The 22,799-nt window shown below is 40.3% G+C and overlaps 1 protein-coding gene across 5 annotated transcripts in view; it reads left to right on the top strand.

Moving 5' to 3' along the window:
* The window catches only part of BCLAF1 (BCL2 associated transcription factor 1), a 38,793-nt gene extending 16,382 nt beyond the window's left edge, over window positions 1–22,411 (top strand). For 2 of the 5 annotated variants that reach the window (XM_066605905.1, XM_066605898.1), the window contains exons 6-12: window positions 4,103–4,208; window positions 7,371–7,461; window positions 11,248–11,423; window positions 15,610–15,760; window positions 19,315–19,464; window positions 20,638–20,832; window positions 21,941–22,409. In XM_066605905.1, the coding sequence (XP_066462002.1) occupies window positions 4,103–4,208; window positions 7,371–7,461; window positions 11,248–11,423; window positions 15,610–15,760; window positions 19,315–19,464; window positions 20,638–20,832; window positions 21,941–21,946 (875 nt within the window). In that variant the 3' untranslated portion in view covers window positions 21,947–22,409. Of the gene's footprint in view, window positions 1–4,102; window positions 4,209–7,370; window positions 7,462–11,247; window positions 11,424–11,528; window positions 11,687–15,609; window positions 15,761–19,314; window positions 19,465–20,637; window positions 20,833–21,940 lie in introns of those variants that run through there. The other 3 variants (XM_066605910.1, XM_066605916.1, XR_010793074.1) reach the window with 3 other exon arrangements.
* Window positions 22,412–22,799: the final 388 nt, after the last annotated feature.

The following is a 22,799-nucleotide window of genomic DNA, read 5'->3' as shown; positions in this document are numbered from 1 at the left end:
CATGCTCAAACTTCATAATATAAGCTGTAATAATTCAGGCACCATCGTGGAACAGGGAGTGCTATCTGTTTATATAGGCCCTTTTTAAATGGAAAGAATATATGGACATGTCTTATGTCTATAAACGACAATATGCAGACAACCCCCTCCATGTCCTGAGCAAATGCTGCTCAGCCAGACACGGGCTTCAGCATCCCTGAAAGAAAGATCACTGTAGTCTGTGGTTTTACCACCGAGGCCATGTATAGTCTATCCATAGGATAAAGAATAAATGTCTGATTTCTGGGGGGTCTGACCATTGGGAACCCTAGCGATCCTAAGATCTACACCCTTGAATGCTGCTGTGAATAAAGCAGTGGTGGGCATGCTTAACCACCCCTCCATTCAGTTGTGTGGGACAGGCAGAGATGTATGCGTTCAGCAATTTCCATCACACTACTAATGACCACTTGTCTTAATGTTTGTGTGTTAGTGCTTCTTATGCTCCGCCACTGCTGATGTCATTGCTCTACCCCCTGGTGCCACCATCAAAGGTCCTAGAATATATAAAAAACAGAGTCTGACCGACAGAAGAACACCACAGTTAGGGCTCTTGGAAGGGGAGGACAAAAATAACACACTGAGAATACAACTCAGCCGTTATTATCTCAGAAGACACAACTCAGCAGTCCTGACAGCAGACACCAACCTACCACCATCCCAGAGATCCAGTGGGCTCAAGGACCTGTGATGTAACTGCTGTGGGAGGAGCCAAGCTGTGTTTGTCATTTGTGGTAATCGAGCTACTGGGAGTGTGATGTGCACGAGAAACACTGGGACTATAATGTCCTAATAATTACTAGTAGAATAATATAGAGCGATGGTCTCACATGCACCACATCACTCCATTAACAGGGCCCTAGTTCTTCAGACCACTGGGGTCCCCAGTGGTTGGATCACCAACGATCAAACTTCCTGTGGATAGGGCATAAATATCTTTGGTGGTAAAACCCCTTTAAAGTCGCCGATCTGTGCTTGGGGCTACTGACTGCCCCACGGAAAGGACGTCAGAAGAAACGAGATTGATGCATGTGGGATTTTAATATGCCTAATCCTTTACTCTGCTTAGAGATAAGTATTCAACTCCAAGTTGAATTTCAAAGCTGAAATATTTTGTATCCCCGGGAGATGAGCTGCTGTCAGTTTTCTGGCTGCAGCTTTCTTCATCTCTCCCCATAAAATACAGAACGCTCCGCTGAATGCGTTCATGTATATGAGGGAGTTGGGAGAAATAACTGTCAGCCAAATGAGTCTTCAGCCAAAAGCTATTGAAGGAATATGGCTTTCAGCCTTGGTTAATGCTATTGATACACCTGTTAGAGCTTTCTGTGTACACGTACAAACAGTGATTAAATACCATGCGTGAACCAGAAACAGATTATTTGGTAAGTTTTGGGCTGTTCACTTTATGGAGTTGAGTATATATTTGTATGGCTATTTGTGTTCTATTTTTACCAATCTCTGCTTTTTAACTTTTCCAACAATAAGTTAGAAAGGTCTGGACATGCAGAAACTACATAAAGTGTACCTTTCCCCCCCCCCCCTCTTAAATGCACAGAATAGGCAATTTTAAGCATTTTTGCAAAATGTTTTATTAGCCTATTCTGTAGGGGTTTTTTTCTCTTTTTCTTTCTTTAAAAACCTATCCTTTGCTATGCAGCTAGAAGACGTTGCTAGCAGCATATTAGTAATAGAGAGCAATCCAGCTGTGTCTGCACTGTTGTCACTAGTGCAGCTGCAGACACAACACTTTTTTTCATTATGACATTGTATTAAATGTTTGTTTTTGATGTTTTATTACTTTTTAACCCTTTTACTTAACTGCCCCAAACTCTGTCCCCCCCCCCCCACACACACACACGCTCTTCTATATAACTCATTGGTCTCAGTGGCTCTGTCCACAGCAGCGCACTGTGTATGGAGAAGCTGTTCTATGCTGAAGATGGCTTCTCCCCTTCACAGTACACCCGCTCACTGCTGGACCAGATGCTCTGAGCATCAGGTTGTTACATACATGCAGCTAATTTCAGCAGATAGAGCACTACCCTCATCTTGCAATGCTTGTGCAGTCAGTGTGTTTAAGCAGCCTCTAGCGACCACCAAGCTGCTGGTCAGGTGATGTGAAGAGGAAATATTGCAGAATTTGCTGCTGCGGAAGTTCCGCAGCATTTATGCTCCATATGAGCAAATCCTAAAAGCCGCCTCTCTTTGGGCCAAAAAGCCTCCAAAGGAATTCAGGGAAAGTGGGATAGCTTGCTAGTTAAAACTTAGTTTTATTAGTCCTCATAAGGAGCTGGAACTTGCAACAGCAGCCACCATGAACAATGTGAACAGGCCTCTGGAGCTCACCTGCTGAGGAGCAATATATTAATGGGTGTTTTTAATTAAAAGGAAGACTGCATAAGGTTGTTTGCCTAATTTCTCAGACTGGTTTACGGGACATGCAAGCTGTAGAGGCCTGTTTACAGGGCATGGTGCTGCATGGCGGCTACTGTTGCTGTGATGCTGTTTCCATTCGGTGGTGTGGACCAAAGCTGTGTGGGCTTAGAAGTCGTGGTATTACCAGGCTGTTCCCCTTGTGGGTGCTGTAATGTGTTGGTAGCGTCACCATTTGGTACTCTATCAATTGTAGGGACTAGAGTTGAGCGAACGTACTCGGTAAAGCACTACTCGTCCGAGTAATGTGCTTTATCCGAGTACCTCCCCGCTCGTCCTGAAAGATTCGGGGAGCGCCGCGGAGCGGGGAGCTGCAGGGTAGAGCGGGGAGGAACGGAGGGGAGATCTCTCTCCCGCCCGCTCTCCCCTGCTCCCCGCTGCAACTCACCTGTCAGCAGCGGCGCTCCCCGAATCTTTCAGGACGAGCGGGGAGGTACTCGGATAAAGCACATTACTCGGACGAGTAGTGCTTTACCGAGTACGTTCGCTCATCTCTAGTAGGGACCCATTAGAAACTGTTATTGTGTAGTGGCTAATGGACTATTTTTCCTGTACACCAAAAACTGGGAAAAAAATTGTGGAATAAGTTGGCGCTATACAAATAAAGATAATTATTGTTATTAACTAAACTACTGAGCCAAAATGCTGATTTGGTTTATTTTGCCTCCCTAAATAACTCAATAGAAGTAGTTTAAAAAAAAAAATGTTGAACCCTAATATAGTACCAATTAAAACTGCAGCTCATCATGCAACAAACAAGCCCTCATAGACCTCTGTTGATATGGAAAATAAAAGTACGGGACTTTGATTGCCTTGATGCAAAAACCTTAAAAAAAAAAAAATTGAAAATACGTGTGTGTGTAGATAGATAGTATGTGTATATAGTGGTTGGCCGCTGTGCTTGCTGGCTCAACCCTCATTGATAGTAATGGGGCTGCGCCTGCAGTTACAAGCACCAGCCACTACACGGGGGTTGAAGCTAGGTGCTTCTGCTCTGTACCTTTGTGTATAATGTAGCGCTGACAGTGGGTCCCTGATCAGCTGATTGGCTAGGTCCCCAAGTGGTGGAGCCCAGCTGATAAACTATTAATGACCTAGGTCATCAATAGTAGTTCTTTGAAAAGCATTTTTAACCTTTCCCCCCCCACCCCACCCCCCCATTTGTCATTTGAGGGATCCCCTACATAATTATGCTTCATGCCCTTTTAATCGCCTCTTGCTTTGTTCAAGTTGCAATAGAACACAGTAAAAACTTAATTATAATGGTGGACATCCTCATTAAAATAGATGTTTGTACACACACGGTATGCATTACTAAATAAAAAAAGTTTTAAGCATGTTTTAAATATGGATGCTTACACTGGCCGTAGTCATTGTGGAGTTAACGCTCTATTGTATATTAGGGAAATTAGGATTATACAGGTAACTAATATCTGACTATTGAGGGACAAATATCCCATGGAAAGGAATTATCACTTCATATGATACATTTTTCCCTTTTCTGTCTTTTTAATAGGATTCAGTCTATTAGTATTTGTTGACACTCTGCGAGTCCACTTTGATCTGTGGCTTTGTGTTTAAACGGAGTTAAACTAATGAGACAGTTTTTCTCCTCTACAACCAACAGAGCATTATTTCAAGGGTGACGGAAAGACCCTCAATGAAAGGTTTGCTGGGTATCAGACTGTCACAGATCAGCAAGCCAGCCGTCCAAAAAGCCCGGAAATACACAGGTATATGCCTAAAATACCATAACTGTCATTTTCCTTGCTAATCCTTCCATGTTAAAGGGAATCCATCACCAAGTTTGTTACCCTATCTGTCTCTAATGTTTGCTGCCCTCAGACTGTGATTCCAATGCAGCGGTCATGTTATTTGCTGCTGTAGTTTGCTTGAAATTGGCTTTCACCTGCTGCAGCCCAGTGTCCTTGTATTCATAAGTAGCGGACTAAGCCCTTCCTCCTGTGGATTATTGACAGCTTTCTTTCTATACTATAAATGGCGAGAAAGCTGCCAATCAGCTGTGAGTGGGCATGGGTGGAAAGGGCTACATACTTGATGCACTTTGCAGCAGACAAAGGCTGATATCAACAGCAAATTAAGTACGGTTGTAATAAAGTCTGTGTATCCTTTTGGAATTAACTGGATTTCTGCATTCTTACTAGTAAAATGTCTGACTGTGTCAGATTGTTATCCAAATTGCAAATACAAAGAAACTAAACTATTAACACACAAACGGTTGTACTGTTTTTAACTTTCATTGAGCACATTGAGTAACCATCCACACTGCAGGGAGAAAAAGTTATTGAACTCTGTGTTAATAACTTTTTAAACCGCTAATTAGCTATAGGTGTTGGTGTTTCAAGGCGATAAGATTTAACCCCTTGAGTGGCACGCCCGGAAAAGTTCCGTGACAAGCTCCACTGCTCATAGCAACATAGCCCGGAAGATTTCCGGGCTATGTATCACTATGGGAGCTGCAGAGCACAATGCCACAAGCTGTGACATTGTGCTCTGCCTGCACAGACCCACAGAGAACAAAGCAAGGGCTTTGAAAAACCAGCAGAAGATATTGCCGACATGTCGGCAATGTCCTGCTTTGTTTACAGGTTGCCATAGAGACCATCGGCTTGTCAGAAGCAAGCCGATGGTCTCTGTGGCAGGGAGAGCTGGTTGTTAGCTGTCAGAGGACAGCTAGGTACTAGCTCTTACAGCAGAGATCAGAGAAAACCTCCGATCTCTGCTGTTAACCCTTTACATGCTGCAGTCTATGTGACTGCAGCATGTAAAGGGCTGTCACCATCGGACCCCTGGAATGTGATCAGGGGTCCTGATGGGTCCCTGTGGAAGTCCCCTAAAGGGACAAAAAAAATAAAATTTTAAAAAATTAAAAAAAAAAAAAGTAAAAAAATTATTTAAAAAATTAAAAAAACACTTGTCTCCCTTTACTTTGTAAAAAATCAAAAATACAATCACACATGTGGTATCCATGTGCGTCGTAATGACCCAGAGAAGGAAGTTAATACATTATTTAACCCCTTAATGACATGGCCCCTTTTTCTTTTTTCCCCATTTCTTTTTTTCCTCCCCCCCTGTTTAAAAAATCACAACTTGTCCCGCAAAAAACAAGCCCTTATATGGCCATGTCAATGGAAAAATGAAAAAGTTATGGCTCTTGAGACGCAACTGCAAAACTAGTTGAAATTCAATGATTAGACCATTTTAAAAAACCTGCCCTGGTGGGCACGACAGGGTGGTAGGAAACCTGCCACTCAAGGGGTTAAAGGTGTGCTTTTCATTGGTGCTTTGCCTATTGAGTAAAAGCACACAAAGTCTAATTACTGACAAATCTGTTCTTGTGTGTTTTATGCAAGGAATCTCTAACAGGATTTTAATTAGTGTGAAGAAAAGCCATCCTCTTCTCTCCAGATGCTAAAAGACTGAACAATTGCTATTTAAATTAAACGAATAATGAACTACCGAACGACTATTTTTATGCTGGCTGAAACTCCGCAATAAACGACAAGTGAATGAATAGTCCACGATGCCTGCGCACCTACATGTAATAATTATCACTCGCTTTCTCGTTTGAGCAAATTTTGAGCAATAATCGTTGTGTGTAAATGGTAGTTTAGTGTGCTTTATATCTCAATGCAACCGACTCGCATAAGGCCTCAATAAATGAACTTTTGAGATGAATGAAGCCTGAAAAAGCTACAAAAGCACTAAAGGGTAACAACAAAATACCCACAAGAAGACTCTTATGTGCAAAAAGCTCTGTTAATGGGTTCACTATATGACTGTTCATAGGACGACAACGCAAATGATCTGTTGCTGTGCAGCAAATAGAATGGCTGCCCTACTCAAGTTTGACCACGAACAACTGGATATTCCATAATACTTCTCAGCAGATGTTCTATGGACAGATAAAACAAAAGTGAAACTTTTCAGTAGAAAAAGTTCCTCGGGCCTAGATGCTTTTTGATCATGGAGGGATAGTAAATTCTTGGGTACATCAAAGTTGTACAGTTGCGCACTTCAGGTCTTTATTGAGCTCATTGAGTCTACATCCATAGCGGAGGGAGAAAAAGTGAACCCTTAATTTTAAAAGCATTGTGCCAAGATAAAAAGTTGTCCACAGGGAACAGCAATCCCAAAGGTCCCTGCACGAATGTAGCTGCATGTACATTTCAATGGGACTCCCACCAATCTGAATAGGGGCTAACTTTCTATCTTGGCACAACACTGTTAAAACGAAGCGTTCACTTTTTTCCCTCTGCTATGGATGTTTACTCAATATGCTAAATAAAAGACCTGAACTGTACAACTGTTTGTGTGTAGTAGTTTGATTGTGTTTGTCTATAACTGTAATTTGGATAACAATTAGGTAACGTTTTATTAACGAATGCAGAAATATATGTAATGATGTTATTAACCCTTTTCAATCCAATTTGTATCCTGGTTTTCCTAGGGGGCTTACTCTTTTTCTGCTGTTATACAACAGCGCTATATGCTGGCTAAAGCCAGTATTGCATGAGGTGACACGTTGGATAGGCTCTGACAGGAGAGAGGCTGGCAATATACAGTAAGAGAACCCCGACGGACGTCTTCCAACGTCGGAGCTGTACAGCCTTAAATCATAATGTCTTTACAGGTCAGACAGTGGATTGGAAAGGGTTAAGATTGCCAAGCGGAGAGCTCGGAGAGTCTGTGTGGCAGCTGACTTTCCCTGACGAGGGTTTTTTTTGTTGCATGTAGCATTGTTTCCTGTTAGAAGCTATGGAATCTGCAACTGAGATTCTGTACACAGCCTCCAATGCCGATGTGTAAAGAGCCTAAAATGGAGAAAGTAGCTTGGATTTTTATCTCATTTTCATTTCTTAACTTTGTTCTAGGAGGATAGATCTGTCTCCCAACATCCAGAGAAAACATGCATATATGCAGAATGAAGACAAGGCCTTTGTAGTGAAGGAAGAGCCGTCCAAGGTATTTTTTATTTTTTTACTTCACTCGGTTTTCTTTGAATAATACTTTGCAGTTTTTTTTAAAGACAACCTGTAACTATGAAAAATAAATGAACTACTATAATGTGTGAGTAGATGAAGAAACAGTGATTCCAAGCTTGTAATTTTTCTCTCTAACCTCGCTCTCTTCCCATGCCGTAGGCAAACTGTCTCGTACTCTTCATGCTAGTGCGGAGCCCTGTGTGTACTTTTCATCAAAGCTTGGGAGTGCTAGGCTTGGTTTTCAATTTCCAATCCTTGCTCTACAGACTTGTAGAAAGGCTCAAGCATTGATGTGAAGGAATGTTGCCATCCAATAGGTGGCGCTGCAGAGGTATTGTTCCATCTCCCTTATGTGCAGTTTTAGAGCATGGACTATTTGTGGTCTTACTATGGGGTAATGAAAGTGGGTTCAGATAAGACTTGCATCCTTCGAATCTGTTCAGCTATTCACACATTTCAGTAGTCTGTGGGTGAGGGGTGTTTATGTTGACAGAGTTTTAGGTTAAATCAGGAGTAAATCCTGAAGGAATAAAAAATATAATTGAAAGCTTTACGCTTCTCCCATTTATGAAAGCGCTCGTGTGCAATGTGTGCATTTGACAAAAGATTATTATTGCTTGTGGTATACTGTTAATCTTTTCAGTGCCCTAACAAAATTTGACTAGTGAAAACAGAGAATTTACCATGCAAGATGACAGCAGTCATTTTCCTGTGTGATTCCACATTCTACTCTAAGGAAGTCCTCTTGTCTGCATCTATTATTAAATGCTTCCTAACAATTACAAAGAATCCCAGAACTCTATATTCAATGAGATCATTTTATTGCATATCAGCAAATATTTAGTTCAAGGCAGGGTTCAGCACCTCCAGTCTTCTTCAACTCACAATAAAGGCCCCTTTAGACACCACTATTATCATTCGAAATTTGCTCAAAAGCCATCTTTTAGCGATTTATCTAAACGGGCGGTCATTGTGCACTTCTTGTGCACTATTCGTTCATCGTTGACTTTTAGTAAGCTAGAAGTCAGTGATGAGCCTTATCGGCGACGCGCGTTGAGTTCTCAGAGGGATACCGCTGATAATATTGTTTCAGCTGGTATCCTGCTTGGAGCTCTTAGCTGGATACCAGCTGAGAGCTCCGAGAACAAAGCAGCAGTATGCTGAAGACAGCGCTCCCACTGTCTTCTGCAAACAGCAGGAGCCTTCATTTACACTCTAATAAGCTCTTAAGTAGCTAATTGGCTACTTAAAAGTTTATGCAAAGTGATCCCTCAAAACTGTCACTCAAACTGCCGTTTAAGCGACTTTTGAGCGATCCCCTGTTAGTGTAAATGGGCCTTAAGAGATGTATCTGATTTAAATAACATACAAAATGTCTCACAATAGTGATGTCCAACGCAGTTGTCAAGGTGATCCAAACCCTATTCCCAATCTGTCTCCTCACTGGGAGTATGCATCTAATAAGCTTCCCGTTGCAACAAAGAAGCTTTTATGTGGCCTCCTGTTACCCAAGGACAGGAGGTAATTGTTAAGAATAATCTGCTGCTCTTAAGTGATACTTAAGGCTTATCGAAGCCTCATCAATGAAGAATGCCCAATTCAGCGATTCACCGAAGAAGAATACATGTGAAGCAGTCAAGTTAGTGTCTCCAGCTTATCTTCAGAAGCACATTTATTAAGTACATCTTTCATAGTAAGTTTGGTACTGACATGAGCTCACATTGTCCCCTCAGCATCAAATCAATATATCAATCTATAATCAACATCAAATCAATCTATAATAAACATTTCACATTGAATCCTAGTAAAGTTATGGGGTGTGCACATTAATAAGCATTTCATAGAGCATTTCTTATCAGTGATGTAACATGAAGTGAGAGGATAAAGCCTTGAAAGGGTACACCATGTACATAGACTAGGGATAATGCCAGTACATCTGGAGTACATGATTACATTAGTTTAGTTCAAAGTAACAGCTCATTATAAAGTGTTGACTTGTTTAGTGAACTGTGATGAGAAGGAATGGTGTAATACAAGGACATTTGTTACAATTTATAATAAAGAATTCTTCTTTATTTTTGTGTTTATTTTTCCACTGCTGACCTTTTGGTTCGTGAAGTGAGAAAAATGGCTGTAGTAATGATGTGCTTCTTAACACTTCAATTTCTCTCGCAGTAATATAAAAGCTTCTCTGTTGCAACAAGAAGCTTATTTGATACATACTCTGTAGACCGTAGAATCACGAAGTCTGAATAAAGTGAGATTTCACAGCTAGAAGTTTCGGCTGATGTCCTGGTGAGGAGATGGTTTGGATATCGTCACCCTCACAACTGTGTTTGATGTCATTATTGTGAGACATTTTGTATCTTATTTAAATTAGATGTGAGTGTCTCCTATTGTGACAGTTGATGAAGGCTGGATGGGCTGAAACATGTCCTGAACTGAATAACTGCTGATATGCAATAAACGGATTATCACTAAATATAAAGAAAGTGCTGGGATTGTTTGGAATTATCTACTGAACTTTTGTTCTTCCATGTGCACAGCAAGAGCCAGACGTGCTCATCTACAGGACTATGAAGGTTTCTAGTCTCCTAACAGGCTTAAAGACTGTGGGTCACAGACAATAATTTAAATGGATCTGGAAGAGAACAGGGCAGGTAGATTCAACAGTTACTGAAGATTGTTCCAAGTCCTAACCTAAAGGCCCATTTAGACACAACGGTTATCGCTCAAAAGATATCTTTTGAGCGACTTTTGAGATATAATTGTTGTCAATTTACAGCACAAGATGATCACTCAAACTTTGAGCGATCACCTTGTGCTCCGAGCGGGGGATGCAGAAGACAAGCGGGGTGTCCCCGCTTGTCTTCCACATCCAGCTGTTCTCTGCTCGGAGTGTCTGGCTGTTATACAGAGCAGGGTGTGGAGAACACAGCTGGACCGCTTTGTTCTTCATACTGCGCCTGTGTTCAAGGAGTGGGATACAGCTGAAACAATAGTATCAGCTGTATCCCGCTGTGAATCCCTGATAAGGCTCATTGTTGTCTTTTTGAGCATGCTGAAAGACAACGATCAGCGATGGCTTAATTAAAACTGCACGATGTCAGTGTAGTTACATACAACGATTATCGCTCAAAGGACGGCTATTGAGTGAATTTTGAGCAATAATCGTCATGTCTAAATGGGCCTTTAAGATATGGGATAACTGTTTGAACTAGGAGATTGAATACCTTTCGTTTACCAATAGTAGGATAATTAGATCTGGTGCACAAGAAAATAGAGCAGTTGCCCATAGCAATGAATCTGGTTTCAGCTATCATTTTTCATCCCTCCTCCTCCCCCTTTGAAAATGCAAAAGACACATGATTGCTTGCTGTAGGCAGCTCATCACTCCAATCTTTTCTTTTTCTCTGTTTTGACAAACCTGCCCTACTATGTCTAGCATATATGCATACAAGGACTTCTGTGTACTTCATGATGACTCTGATGCATGATTTCTTTACATATAGCAAGTACACGAAGAGAGTCTTCATTTGGAGGCCCAATCAAAACCCAATGTAAAGAACTATATACATTGCATTTGAAAAGTCTTCAGACCCTTTCACTTTTTTACATTTTGTAATGTTGTGGCGTTGTACAAGTTGTCATGGACATCTTTTTTCCCCTTGCACCAATTGTCATAAATGAACCTCCTTTTTATCTTTGACTTCTCTTATCTAGACTTTAACGGATATTTCATAAAGTTGTACTACTCTCTATACAGATAGAAAAGAAAGTAAAGAGTAGTTCGATTGATCTGCGGGGTGATACGAACCGTCGCAGGAAAGAGCGCAGTAAAGAACGAGGGGACTCCAAGTGTTCCCGGGAATCGGGTGATTCTCGCAAGAGAGAGAAAGCACAGAAAGAGCACAAGGAATTGAAAGTATTCAAGGATGACAAGTAAGCAGAATGCATATCAATCTAGCAGCAAGCTGTGAATGCTTTTTGAATACACTTTCTCAAAAATTTGTTTAACATAAACAATCACAATTGTTTGTTTTACAGCAAAATTGTATTTGTCTTTTACACGACTAATGGTGGATGAGGACAAAAACTTTGGAATAGCAAGCTAACTGAAAAAAATGACAAATTATTGTGTCCTATTGTCCAGGCAACATCAGGAAGTTGGACTTCAGTGCAGTGCATTTCTAGAGCCCGTTTGTGTAAGAACTTTGGTTCTTTCTGCTTGATTCCACTTTTTCCACTCATAACACCGCAGTTTGAAAAAAAATCACTAATTGCTGTTGACTCTTCAATGAAGGAAAAAACATGTATTTGTTTGCAAACCACAGGATATTGAAGTGACCAAGAATATACACCAATGTTTGCAGTTTGTGCCTGGAGTCAAATATTTTTGGGACCTATTTCTGTTACCTTTTGAGACCAGAATTTTCTAGATTCAGTAGAACGTTATTTGTTTGTGTTTACAATGTTAATGTTGTGGTGATTTAGTTTAACATTTTTATTTTCAGTTTAGTAGCTCAACTGTTGTATGAGAAGCTATTTATTTTATGTAGTTTTTTTTCTTTTCGTTTTTACCTTTAACTACATGCATATATTACACATACAAAAAGGTACCAAAAAAGACAATATACAAATATAGAAGTTATAGAAATTGTCTTCCTGGAATCCAAAGTGATGCCAGATTAAGAAATTTTCCTTTTTAGTTGAATGAAATAATGACTTTTTATACTTTCAAGGGAAATTTTAGATTTTTTTTAATTTGCTATATACTATATTTGGGGACATGGGGAAAAAGTTTGCTTCTATCAGTGCTGCACTGCTGTGGTCGATTCAAGTAAAGTTCCCTGCATGCCAGATGAATTGGATTGTCAGTATATGGGGGGAAAAAGCTTAAGGCTGGGTTCACACGGGACAGAATTGCTGCGGAATGTCTGCACGGCAATTCTGCCCGCGGCTCCTAATCCCGGGATTAGCCAGAAAAGTGGACGAGATTTTGCAAAAATATTGCCCACATACTGCAACCAAGCCGCACGAAAACTGACATGCCGCGTGAAAAACAAAGACGCAGCATGTCAATTCTTTTTCCATTTCCGCAGCAGCGTCTCTCCTTTCTATGGGGAGATATGGCTGCAGCAGAAATGCAGGCAGCGAAGCTGCTTCAAAATCTGCAGTTAAAGGCTGTGGGTTTTGAAGCTGCGCTTATCCCATGGAAATCTCGTGTCTTTTTCCGTACGGCCAAGCCACGGGATTTCCGTCCCATGAGGACACAGCCTAAGGGACATTAACCCCCTTTCTTCTGTGGATCAAAGATTGGACTCCCTACCAATAAAAATGTTTTTTTCTACTGATGTGTCCTAATATTCTAAAATGGGAGTACCATTTGATAACCGTTCAAGAGAGGCCTGGATGCCTTTTTTGAAAAATCCAATTTTATTATATTTTATAATCCCTGATTACTTCATTATTCTTTAAATTGCCAGATAAGAGTCAGGAAGGAATTTTTTTCCCCTTAAATCGGGAAAATTGGCTTCTACGCCCATTGAGTTTTGGTTTTTTTGCCTTCCTCTGGATCAACATTGGGGGTAATAGGCTGAGCTGGATGGATGTCAGCTTAAAATACTTTGTTACTTTAAGGCTTGCTTAAAACTTCAGAACTTTTTATGAGCGACTATATAGTTAGTGTTTTCCATCCAATCAGTGGAGTAGATTTGAAATTGGTTATTCATACTTATATGGGTAAATATTAGTAATTTTATAAGGAAAAGTTCTGCAACATTCTTATCATTTGTATTTCAGTTCCTTATTTTCAAAATCTATATTTTGCTTTTAAAGGCAATGTTATAGGGAACCTGTCATGACCTCAGCCTCATATACTTTATTTATACGCAACGAGCTTCCCCAGTCCTGCGCGGTGTTACCCTGAAGCCTGTGCGCACCAGCAGTGTGTTTTCAGACCGCTATGTATGTACGCTCTCCCATTAATGGGGGAGAGCATGCACAGAGCGGACTGAAAAGAGTCATGCTGCTGGCGCTTGTTGGCTTCGAGGGGACATGGCGCAGGAACAGAGGGCCCAGTGAGTGTAAAACAGTGCTTCCCAGGCACCCCGTTCCCTGATCTTTTGACGTAATTAATGGGGCTCAAAGGTCATGAGAGGTTCCCATTAACTTTATTCTGCAGATGAAAACCTTTTAGGAAGAGACTAGAGATGAGCGAGCGTACTCGGTAAGGACAGATACTTGAGCGAGTATCGTCCTTACCGAGTACCTGCCTGCTCGCCTGCAAAGATTCGGGTGCCGGCGAGTGGGAACTGGGGGAGATCTATCTCTCTCCACACCCTGCTCACCCCCGCTGGCACCCTAATTTTTTGCCCGAGTATCTGTCCTTACAGAGTACGCTCACTCATCTCTAGAAGAGACCAAAATTATATAGCTATGTTTTAATGCTTTTACAAGGAAAACAAAGCTTCACAAAAACTATGGTGTGTCAGGCACAACTTTGTCTTTTGACAGCTGTGTGAAGGTTTGTTTTAGTAATTTTCGTTTTGCTTGGTGAGCTGTACTTATTATTGATAACATCTTGAGTAGGTACAATTAGATAACTGTAATTAGATATAGTATAGTATTTTTTTAGCTGCAATTTTAGGACATTCGCCCAACAGGATGATTCGGACATGACTATACTAATTATATAGATTTTTGTAAGAAATGGGAACACTTTTTTAAAAATTAAACTTTTCTTTGTAGTTAAAAAAAAACAAACAAAAAAACATTTATTTGCTTTGTGGCACATAGGGGAATTTACTATATGGTTACTGGTACATATACTACAATACTTCTGTATTGCTATGTGTGCTCCTTGCAACATTCCCCTGTTCCATGCTTTTGGTATATTGGGAGTACTAAAATGTCAGCCTTGAGAAGGGGCAGTTTTCAAGCCTGTCCATGCCATGGAGTGGAGTAGGAAGGCGTGCTCGAGGGTGCCCCCTCCCTTTGTCTATCAGCTTAGATGCCACAGCTGATATTGTATATTGCATTTTGCGGGTTAATTTCGTTCACTCTCCATTTTGTTAGAGATTTTCTTTGTCTTGAGTATTGATGGCCTATCCTTGGGAATCTGACTTCTGACACCCTGCTGATCAGGACTGTAGATTCAGTGAGAATTGCATCCCCTTCATTGTTTACCAGGCACAGCAATCATACCTTTGCTTGTGGCTGCGCCCGGTATTGTGGTGAGAGTCTATACCAGTCATAGGCACTACTAAAAGTATGTGTTCGGCTCCTTTCTAAGGTAGTTTTACATGCAGCATAAATGCTGCAGAATTTCCACATACAAAACAGTCAAAATTCACATCCGTAGCTCACTTTAGAAGATACAGTGCTCCCCTCAGCTATCAAGTCTTTGCACTGTTAGTGCTTCCCAGCACCCATTGGCCAATATTGAACACAGTGATGATGGTCGGTTGATGCTACTTCCGCATGACCTGACCAGGCCACTGAGTATAGATTTTTAACTTGGTTTTGGATGCAGAAGTGCTGCAGAATTTCCACAACATGTAAATATACCCTTGGTCAAGTTGATTGGAGGGTGTGCCAGTAGTCAGTTGACCATTATTCTAATATTTATGACCTATCCTATAGGTAGGCCATCAATATTGTAGTTTTGGAGAACCCCTTTTAAGGTTGCTTTTTTTGTAGGTAGCAAATAGGGCCTAAAGCTACTTTAATGTAAACGTTTTCTAAGCAGCTAGCTGCACATGAGGTGAGGGTACTCGATAGGTAATGAAAAGAAAACCAAAGCGTTTGTTTAAATAATACAAAATACGCAGACTTTTGTACTCCAAGTTTAGTTTAATAGCAAAAGTCATGTGCCAATTCAAGAACTGTTTAAAAACCATGAGATGCATTTCGAGAGAGAGAGAGATTACTAGGACGTTTCAACCAAATTGGGGAAAGTGAGGGAATAGCAGAGAGCAATTGGGGAGATATCCACTAGGATTCCTTCTAGAGCTAACCTTCGCTGTGATACAATTGCTGCTGTCGTCTGTCTTGTCTGTACGTGGTGTTGGTCTGTTTTTTATAAGCGTTCTTTTTGTGTGTTATGTGTGGATTTTGTTTTGTACAGCAAAAGAAGAAAAGATCATGAGCCATCTCCTTCTCTGTCTGATGATGATAAAGACAATAAGAAGGAAAGCAGAGATGAGGAATTCAAAGGCCCAGTGGAGCCCAAAGAATATCCCGTATTTACAGGCGTCAGTAGGCCCAGGGGCACATTTGTAAGTTTTCTAAGAATCTATACCATGAGTAGTCGTTAAGCATACACTGCAAATGTATTAATAGACCTGTAACTGTATGTAAAAGTAATTTAGTCAACAACTTGACAAAATATTTTGTGGTAAAATGTGGGCACTTTGGCTAATTCCGTCCAAAACTAACTTTTTAAGTAGATTTTCAAACATGATTTGATTTCTCACGCTTCTCTCCTACAGTCCAGGGACCATCGTTATGTAGTTATTCATCAGGAGTGGAGAGAATCTCCTGCCCAGTCTGTGACCATTCACAGCGACCCCATATGTTAATATATTTATCAAACCAGTAGAGTGCTTAGAAGTTCCAGAATGTTAAAATGCATCAAGTTTTGAGTGAAAGACAAAAATATAGGACATACAAAACTGAAGATCTTCATAGTGTAATACAGAGGTCCCCAACTCCAGTCCTTAGGGACCACCAACAGGTCATGTTTTCAGGAAATCCTGTGGTAAGAACACCTGTGGCAATGTTTGAAGCACCGACAATAATTACATCACCTGTGCAATACTGAGGAAATCCTGAAAACATGGCCTATTGGTGGTCCCTTAGGACCTGAGTTGGGGAACACTGGTGTAATAGACTTGACCAATAAAAGATACTGCACCAGGATTTTCCAAAGTCTGTGCTGCACACTGTGTAGAAAGTAGTGAAACTGTTATAGTGTGCACACTGTTATCAAGGCTTGTGTCATCAGTAGAAGGTTGTCTGTACTGGAGTCTGAGAAGCGGACTGTGCATGTGAAGCATCCAGTATTATAAGGGAATCGCACATTATAATACTGTGTGCTGTATTGTTGTACTCCTTGCTGTAAGTGGATCCTCTCTTCCCAAAGTAATTTGTAGCAATTTTTTTTCTTAGTGTAGCCTCCCAGCCACAACTATCGACATTTGTCAAATTCTGGAATGTAACGGGAATATGGAGTGGAAAAAATGGATAACAATGTCATTGTATCATTCCTGTCATCTATTCTCCATAAGGTTTAGTGTAATTTGTGATGGCTGCAGACTATTTTGCACACTTTGGGAGATAATGTATTGCCTTTTGAAATTATGGTGTCTTGTTCCCTCAGCTTTTTTTTTTTATATATATATAGTAAAGGCAAATGGAAGCGATCCAAAGGCTCGACTTATGTGAAGTGACTTTTTAGAGGGGTATTGTAACAACTTTTATAGTATCCATATGATATGCTATAAATGTTTGATCAATGGGAGGGTCCCCCATTACTCCTCAAGCCAGTGTTATTGATTTCAGGATCTATTCCATGGATAGTATACGGACGCATTATAACCTAGAGGTGTATCCAGATGCATGATTTTTCATACTAACTGATGGACTGCATGGAAAAAAGCATGGCATGTCCTATTGTCATCTGTGAAAACAGACAAGAATAGGGCATGCAATATGCAGGTCTGTGTAGCTACGGTGGCACACGGATAGGTGGCTGTGTTGTCTGACGCAAGCTGCTTTCGGGTTTCTCAAGCGCAAGTCTCATTTGACCTAAGAGAAACAAAATCATGTAGGTATAGTATTTTTTAAGCAGCTAACAAAAATAACAAGCTTTCAAGACTATGTAGGTCTCCTCATTAGGCGGCTATAGCAAAGTATCTGAAGAAATGCATATATATTATATAAAAAGAGGCGTGTAGCATTTAAAAAAAAAAACTTATGGTACATTTCTGGGACATTCATATTTTTTACATTCAGTGTTTGTGCTTTGTGATCAAATGCACTAAATGTCCTCATCGCCACACAACTAAGGACAAAAAGACACATTTAGCTGTGGCTAAACATTTTTGTAGGCAAAGACCCAACATAAAACATATGGGTGGTGTTACATTGAAAGGCAACTTCAAATAAATCCCAAAGAGACTGGAGGGTGTGGGAATAATGCGGTAAGGATGTTTGGTACACTGAATATAGGACTGCATTTGTCGCAAAGATTTGAAGTCTAAGGCTGGGTTCCCACGGGACGGAATCCCATGGAAATATCGTGGCTTGGCCGCACTGAAAAGCTGCAAGATTTCCGCGCGAGAGCTGCAGTTTCAAAACCCGTGGTATTTCGCTGCAGGTTTTGGAGCCAGTTGGTCGGTGGCATTTCGTTGTGACTTTCTCTCCCCATAGAGAGGAGTGAGGCCGCAACAGAGAAAAAACAATTGACATGCTGCGGCTGTCAATTCCCCCGCCACATCGCTGGTTCCGCACGACTTTGCTGCAATGGATTGGCCGTCCTGTGTGGACGAGATTTTTGCAAAATCTCGTCCACATGGCTGGCTAATCCCGGGATTAGGACCCACGGGTGGATTTGCCGCATAGAAATCCCCCGGCAAATCTGTCCTGTGTGAACCCAGCCTAACTGCACTTTCTAAAAACTCTTGACATGTCATGTCAGGAGCCTTGCAGACCACCTGTTGAGCCCTTCTTCAGGTAGGGAGCAGTGACTACACTCAGTGCTTCAGCTGGCTTTTTCTTGCCTCCGTGGGGGTATTAGTACCTAAACGCCTACAATAAAAGTCACACCATTGCCTGTGTGCGGTCTTAAATCTCAGTTCTTTTCTGTAGGGGTTCATATGTAGACAGACAGTTTCTTCAGATACTTTGTTATACCAACCTGATGAAGAGACTCAGTTTGTCTTGAAAGCTTGTTGTTTAACCTTATTTCTTTGTCAGCCATTAAGAGGTGTCCTATCTACAAGATTTCCTTTAAGGCCTCTTTCACATGACCGTATATTTCATTGCTGTTCCATCCATATTTTGCTGTCTATTAATACAGAGCTAATGCTAATCTAGGAGTCTATTCACATGGGTATATAAAATGAACAAGAATTTTAAAAATGCAGCCTGCATTAATTTTGTCTATTTCTGTGTAATGTGCCCACGTTCATGGAGAGTGACTAAAATACAGATGAATCCGTATTTCATCAATATTGTATCCGTATGTGCATTCATTGGTATTTTCTGTTGTGCGAAAATAGGAATCTGCCCTGCCTTTAGAGAAATCAGACTGGAGATGGTTCCATATGTAGTACCCCCAACCAGTCAGACATTTATGCATATCCTGTGGCAGTGCTCCTCTGCTCCAGTTCTCAGGTACCTCTAACAAGTCAGATTTTCATGATTTCCTTGGTATTTTACAGATGAGGTAATTGTCATGTGAGAATTGCCACAGCTCTATAGAATATTAAAGTAATCGCCTGTTTGGTATGTGAGGACTGGAGCTGGGAAACCTTTCCTATAGATATATATTCCATTGATATCTGACTTTGGAATGAGGGATATAAAGTGTGTTATAGATGACTACGTTGTCTATCATCATGAAATCTGACCCACAAGTGAATCTATGCCTAATATCTTTGTATGTGTTGGTCACTAATTATAAAATGCTGAGGCATGTGTTACATGGCGTTACATCTTATAAACTTCATTTTGCCAGCAGTTTCTTTCATACACAAATAAAATTGACCACGTAATCGTCTTTGCCATGTTCAAAAGGAACACTTCACCAATTAAACCAATTGTTTAGCAGTTCCGAATTAGAGGCAGAGGCCGTGCTCGAGGAGTGTTTGCTGGAACAAGTACTGCTCCTGTGAATACAGCAACAACTTTTCAAAAGCGAACTAAAGAGGAGGAGTGGGATCCAGAATATACTCCTAAAAGCAAGAAATATTTTCTGGTGGGTTTTCAAGGTTTTACATTTGCATGAACAAACTGCCCACTTTACCACACATATTTATCAATGAACTGCTGCCTCAGCCAGGGTCTTGGTGAACAGATTGTGAGAGTAATGTGGAAGGGGCTTATAGTAACCAGTGTTATAGCGGCTGTTTTTTTTTTTGTTTTTTTTTTTTTTTTTTTTAAATATATAAATTTGCTACCTAAAATAGAAAGGTCACCGCCCATAGATTATTTTTAAGGTTCTTTTTGTCTTGTGGATGATGATAAACAACTTAACTGTTTAGGAAAACACATAAAATAACTTGCAGTTATTAAAAAAAAAAAAGTTTAAAAAAAATTGCCCACTTTTTTCTGTACTGTTTTATTTTTCTGTCTCGTTACGTCAGACAAGCAAGCATATAAGCCCAGGTTTTATAAAGACAGGTGTTTTTTACATCTGTCATAATGGCTGGAGTAAGAGGCACCAAATAATTAATTTGGCAAACATGTCTTAATAAATTTGGTATATCTTTTGGCAGGCTCTGGTATAGATTTGTGCCTTAATTTACACCAGTTTCTGGCCTAAGTATACAGCCCCCTTCTGTTATGCACCACCCACATTTTTATAAAGTGATGAACGTGGCATAAAACCCAACAGTTGCTCATTTTTGTGTAAAATTAGTGTGTACCAATATTTGCCCCTTTTTTTTATACTGGCAAACTGGATTTGGGGGAAAAGTGCCTTGATAGATTCCACATAGAGGGTGGCATAGAGTATTTATCATACTAACGTAGTGATGACGTGCTGGGTAAATCCAAGCATTTCATGCTGCACTCATCGTTCGCTCACATTAGAGTTCTATATTCTGTATGCATCATCAGATGAGCCGGTTGACATTCTCCAGTTTAATGGCACAGCATGGTCTGTGTATTTTTATAGTTTAGGTATGTAGGGACTGTAATGAATACACCTGGAAACCTTTTTTTTGAACCAAGCTGTTGGCAGTGAATTTTGATAAAGATCTGTGCTAGTTTACAAATGAAACATGAAGCTGCTTGTAAACCTGTACAATACAAATGTTATGGTGATTTACAGATGGACTTTATCAATGAGTGCCTTGTTGACCACAAATATTATTTGTAGACGTGCTTTTTAACTAAACGTAACAACAAAATGAAAATGTTTGTTTAGCATGATGACCGAGATGATGGCGTGGACTACTGGGCAAGGAGAGCAAGGGGACGTGGCAACTTCCAGCGTGGAAGAGCAAGGTTTCCTTTTAAAAAGTCTGGGAGCAGTCCAAAATGGACGCATGACAAGTACCAGGGAGATGGTCTTATTGATGAGGAAGATGAAGCAATGGAAGACAGGCGCAAAGATGAAAAGGTACAAAATAATTTTATTCTACTATATAATAGACTTTTTTTTAATTAAACCAATAGGACATACACAAGCAACAACCTAGGCATATTGTTGCATACTCCATATGCATATGAGCTACCATGTGCAGGCATTCAATGGAGTGTAACATGAATCAAATGACTTCCTTTTATTTAACTTTGACAACTTTTCAATGTTCTCAGCAGTACATACATTTTAAAGTATGCTCAGAGTTCAACTGGTGCATTGGGGAGCTCAGATAGCAATATATTTCTGCTGTAGTTCTAAGTGTGGGACGAAGAGGCTAGTGTTTCTTACGACACTCTTAACCCTTTCCAATCCACTGTCTGACGTCTGAAGACATTATGATTTAAGGCTGTACAGCTCCAATGTTGGAAGACATCCGTTGGGGTTCTCTTACTGTATATTGCCAGCCTCTCTGCTGTCGGAGCCTATCCAACGTGTCACCTCATGCAATACTGGCTTTAGCCAGCAGATAGCGCCATTGTATAACGGCAGAAAAAGAGTAAGCCCCCTAAGAAAAACAGGATACAAATTGGATTGGAAAGGGTTAAGCCTAGTTATTTAGGAGTAAGAGGCATCTGTTTCTTTGCTTTGTTTTACACTCCAGAAAATGCTATGAGCAGGCTTAGATTTAAGTTATACTTTACGCCAATTTCTGTTGTAAATTATAGTACATTTGTTCATCTACAGGAGGCCACACCCCTTCTCTTACCACTTTACAAAAGTGATGAGAAAAGGTAAAAGTCATTTTGTTTTTTGTGCACATATAGCATACATCAAAATTTGGGACTCTTGTACATCAGAAACTGGCTTAATTGGTTTGATAAATTCCCCCACATGATGTTGGGTCACTTCTGACCGTAGAATGTAACTAAACTATGGTATGTTCCAAATGAAAGAAGCAGCCGTTTGAAAGCTATGCATATAATTAGGAAACCATGAAATGGCAATAAATCAGTACAAAAGCAGTAAACTAGAAGTTTACGCAACTGATTTGCTTCATGGTTGTTGCATTTACTAAAGGTTGTTGCATGCTTATGTCACCATTTGTAGTCCTAGAGCATTAACACTTTTTTTCTTTCATTCACAGGAGTAATGCAGCCGGACAAGACCAATACTACGCTTTTTTTTATTGACTACATTTCATTAGTCACCCAGTATATAAACTGTATTTTAATTCAGTTCCTAATCAACAGATGGAAAGTTGTTTTAAAGACTCTAACATTTTCATGTGGAGTATATCTAGGCCAACAAGACTCTGAAGAAACTGATAAATGTGATTGCTGTTCAAAAACCACAACTTTTAAGATTTGGCTTTTAAGTGTTTGTTTACACCGTGTGTCTGCCTTGGTTGTATGGTAAAGATTGTGAAAGAGTTCTCTTTCTTTTGTGATAGGTAAACATTTGCTTTGCACACATAGAAAGTATGCAGTTGTAACAGATATTTGCAAATATTCCTTGAATTTATGGATCTTCTATAGTTTTGTCTGGATTTGAATTTTATTTACAGACTTGATATTAAAAGGGTTGTATGGAAAAAAAATCGTTAAAAAACCTTCCTTTTTGTGGTGTATTTTTTTTTTCCAAAAATTTTCATAAAGATATATCCTTTACTTTAAGATTGTTTTACTACAGCTTCAGAGTTGCATTATAATGGATAGAGAAAAAGAAAAATCATGAAAAATAGCTGCTTCCCACTGAAACAAACTAGAACAAAACTCAACATTTAGCTCAAGGCATGTAAAATCTTTTAGGGCTCATGTCCACGGGCAAAATATGATTTAGGATCCGCAGCGGATCTCCCGCGCGCGGATCCGCACCCCATAGGGATGCATTGACCACCCGCGGGTAGATAAATACCCGCGGATCGTCAATAAAAGGCATTTAAAAAAAAATGGAGCATGAAAAAATCTGGACCATGCTCCATTTTCATGCGGGTCTCCCGCGGG

This window comes from Eleutherodactylus coqui, chromosome 1, assembly GCF_035609145.1.
Source record: "Eleutherodactylus coqui strain aEleCoq1 chromosome 1, aEleCoq1.hap1, whole genome shotgun sequence".
Classification (NCBI taxonomy): domain Eukaryota; kingdom Metazoa; phylum Chordata; class Amphibia; order Anura; family Eleutherodactylidae; genus Eleutherodactylus; species Eleutherodactylus coqui.
Note: the sequence above shows the minus strand (reverse complement) of the source record. Positions and strands in the feature narration are given on the sequence as shown.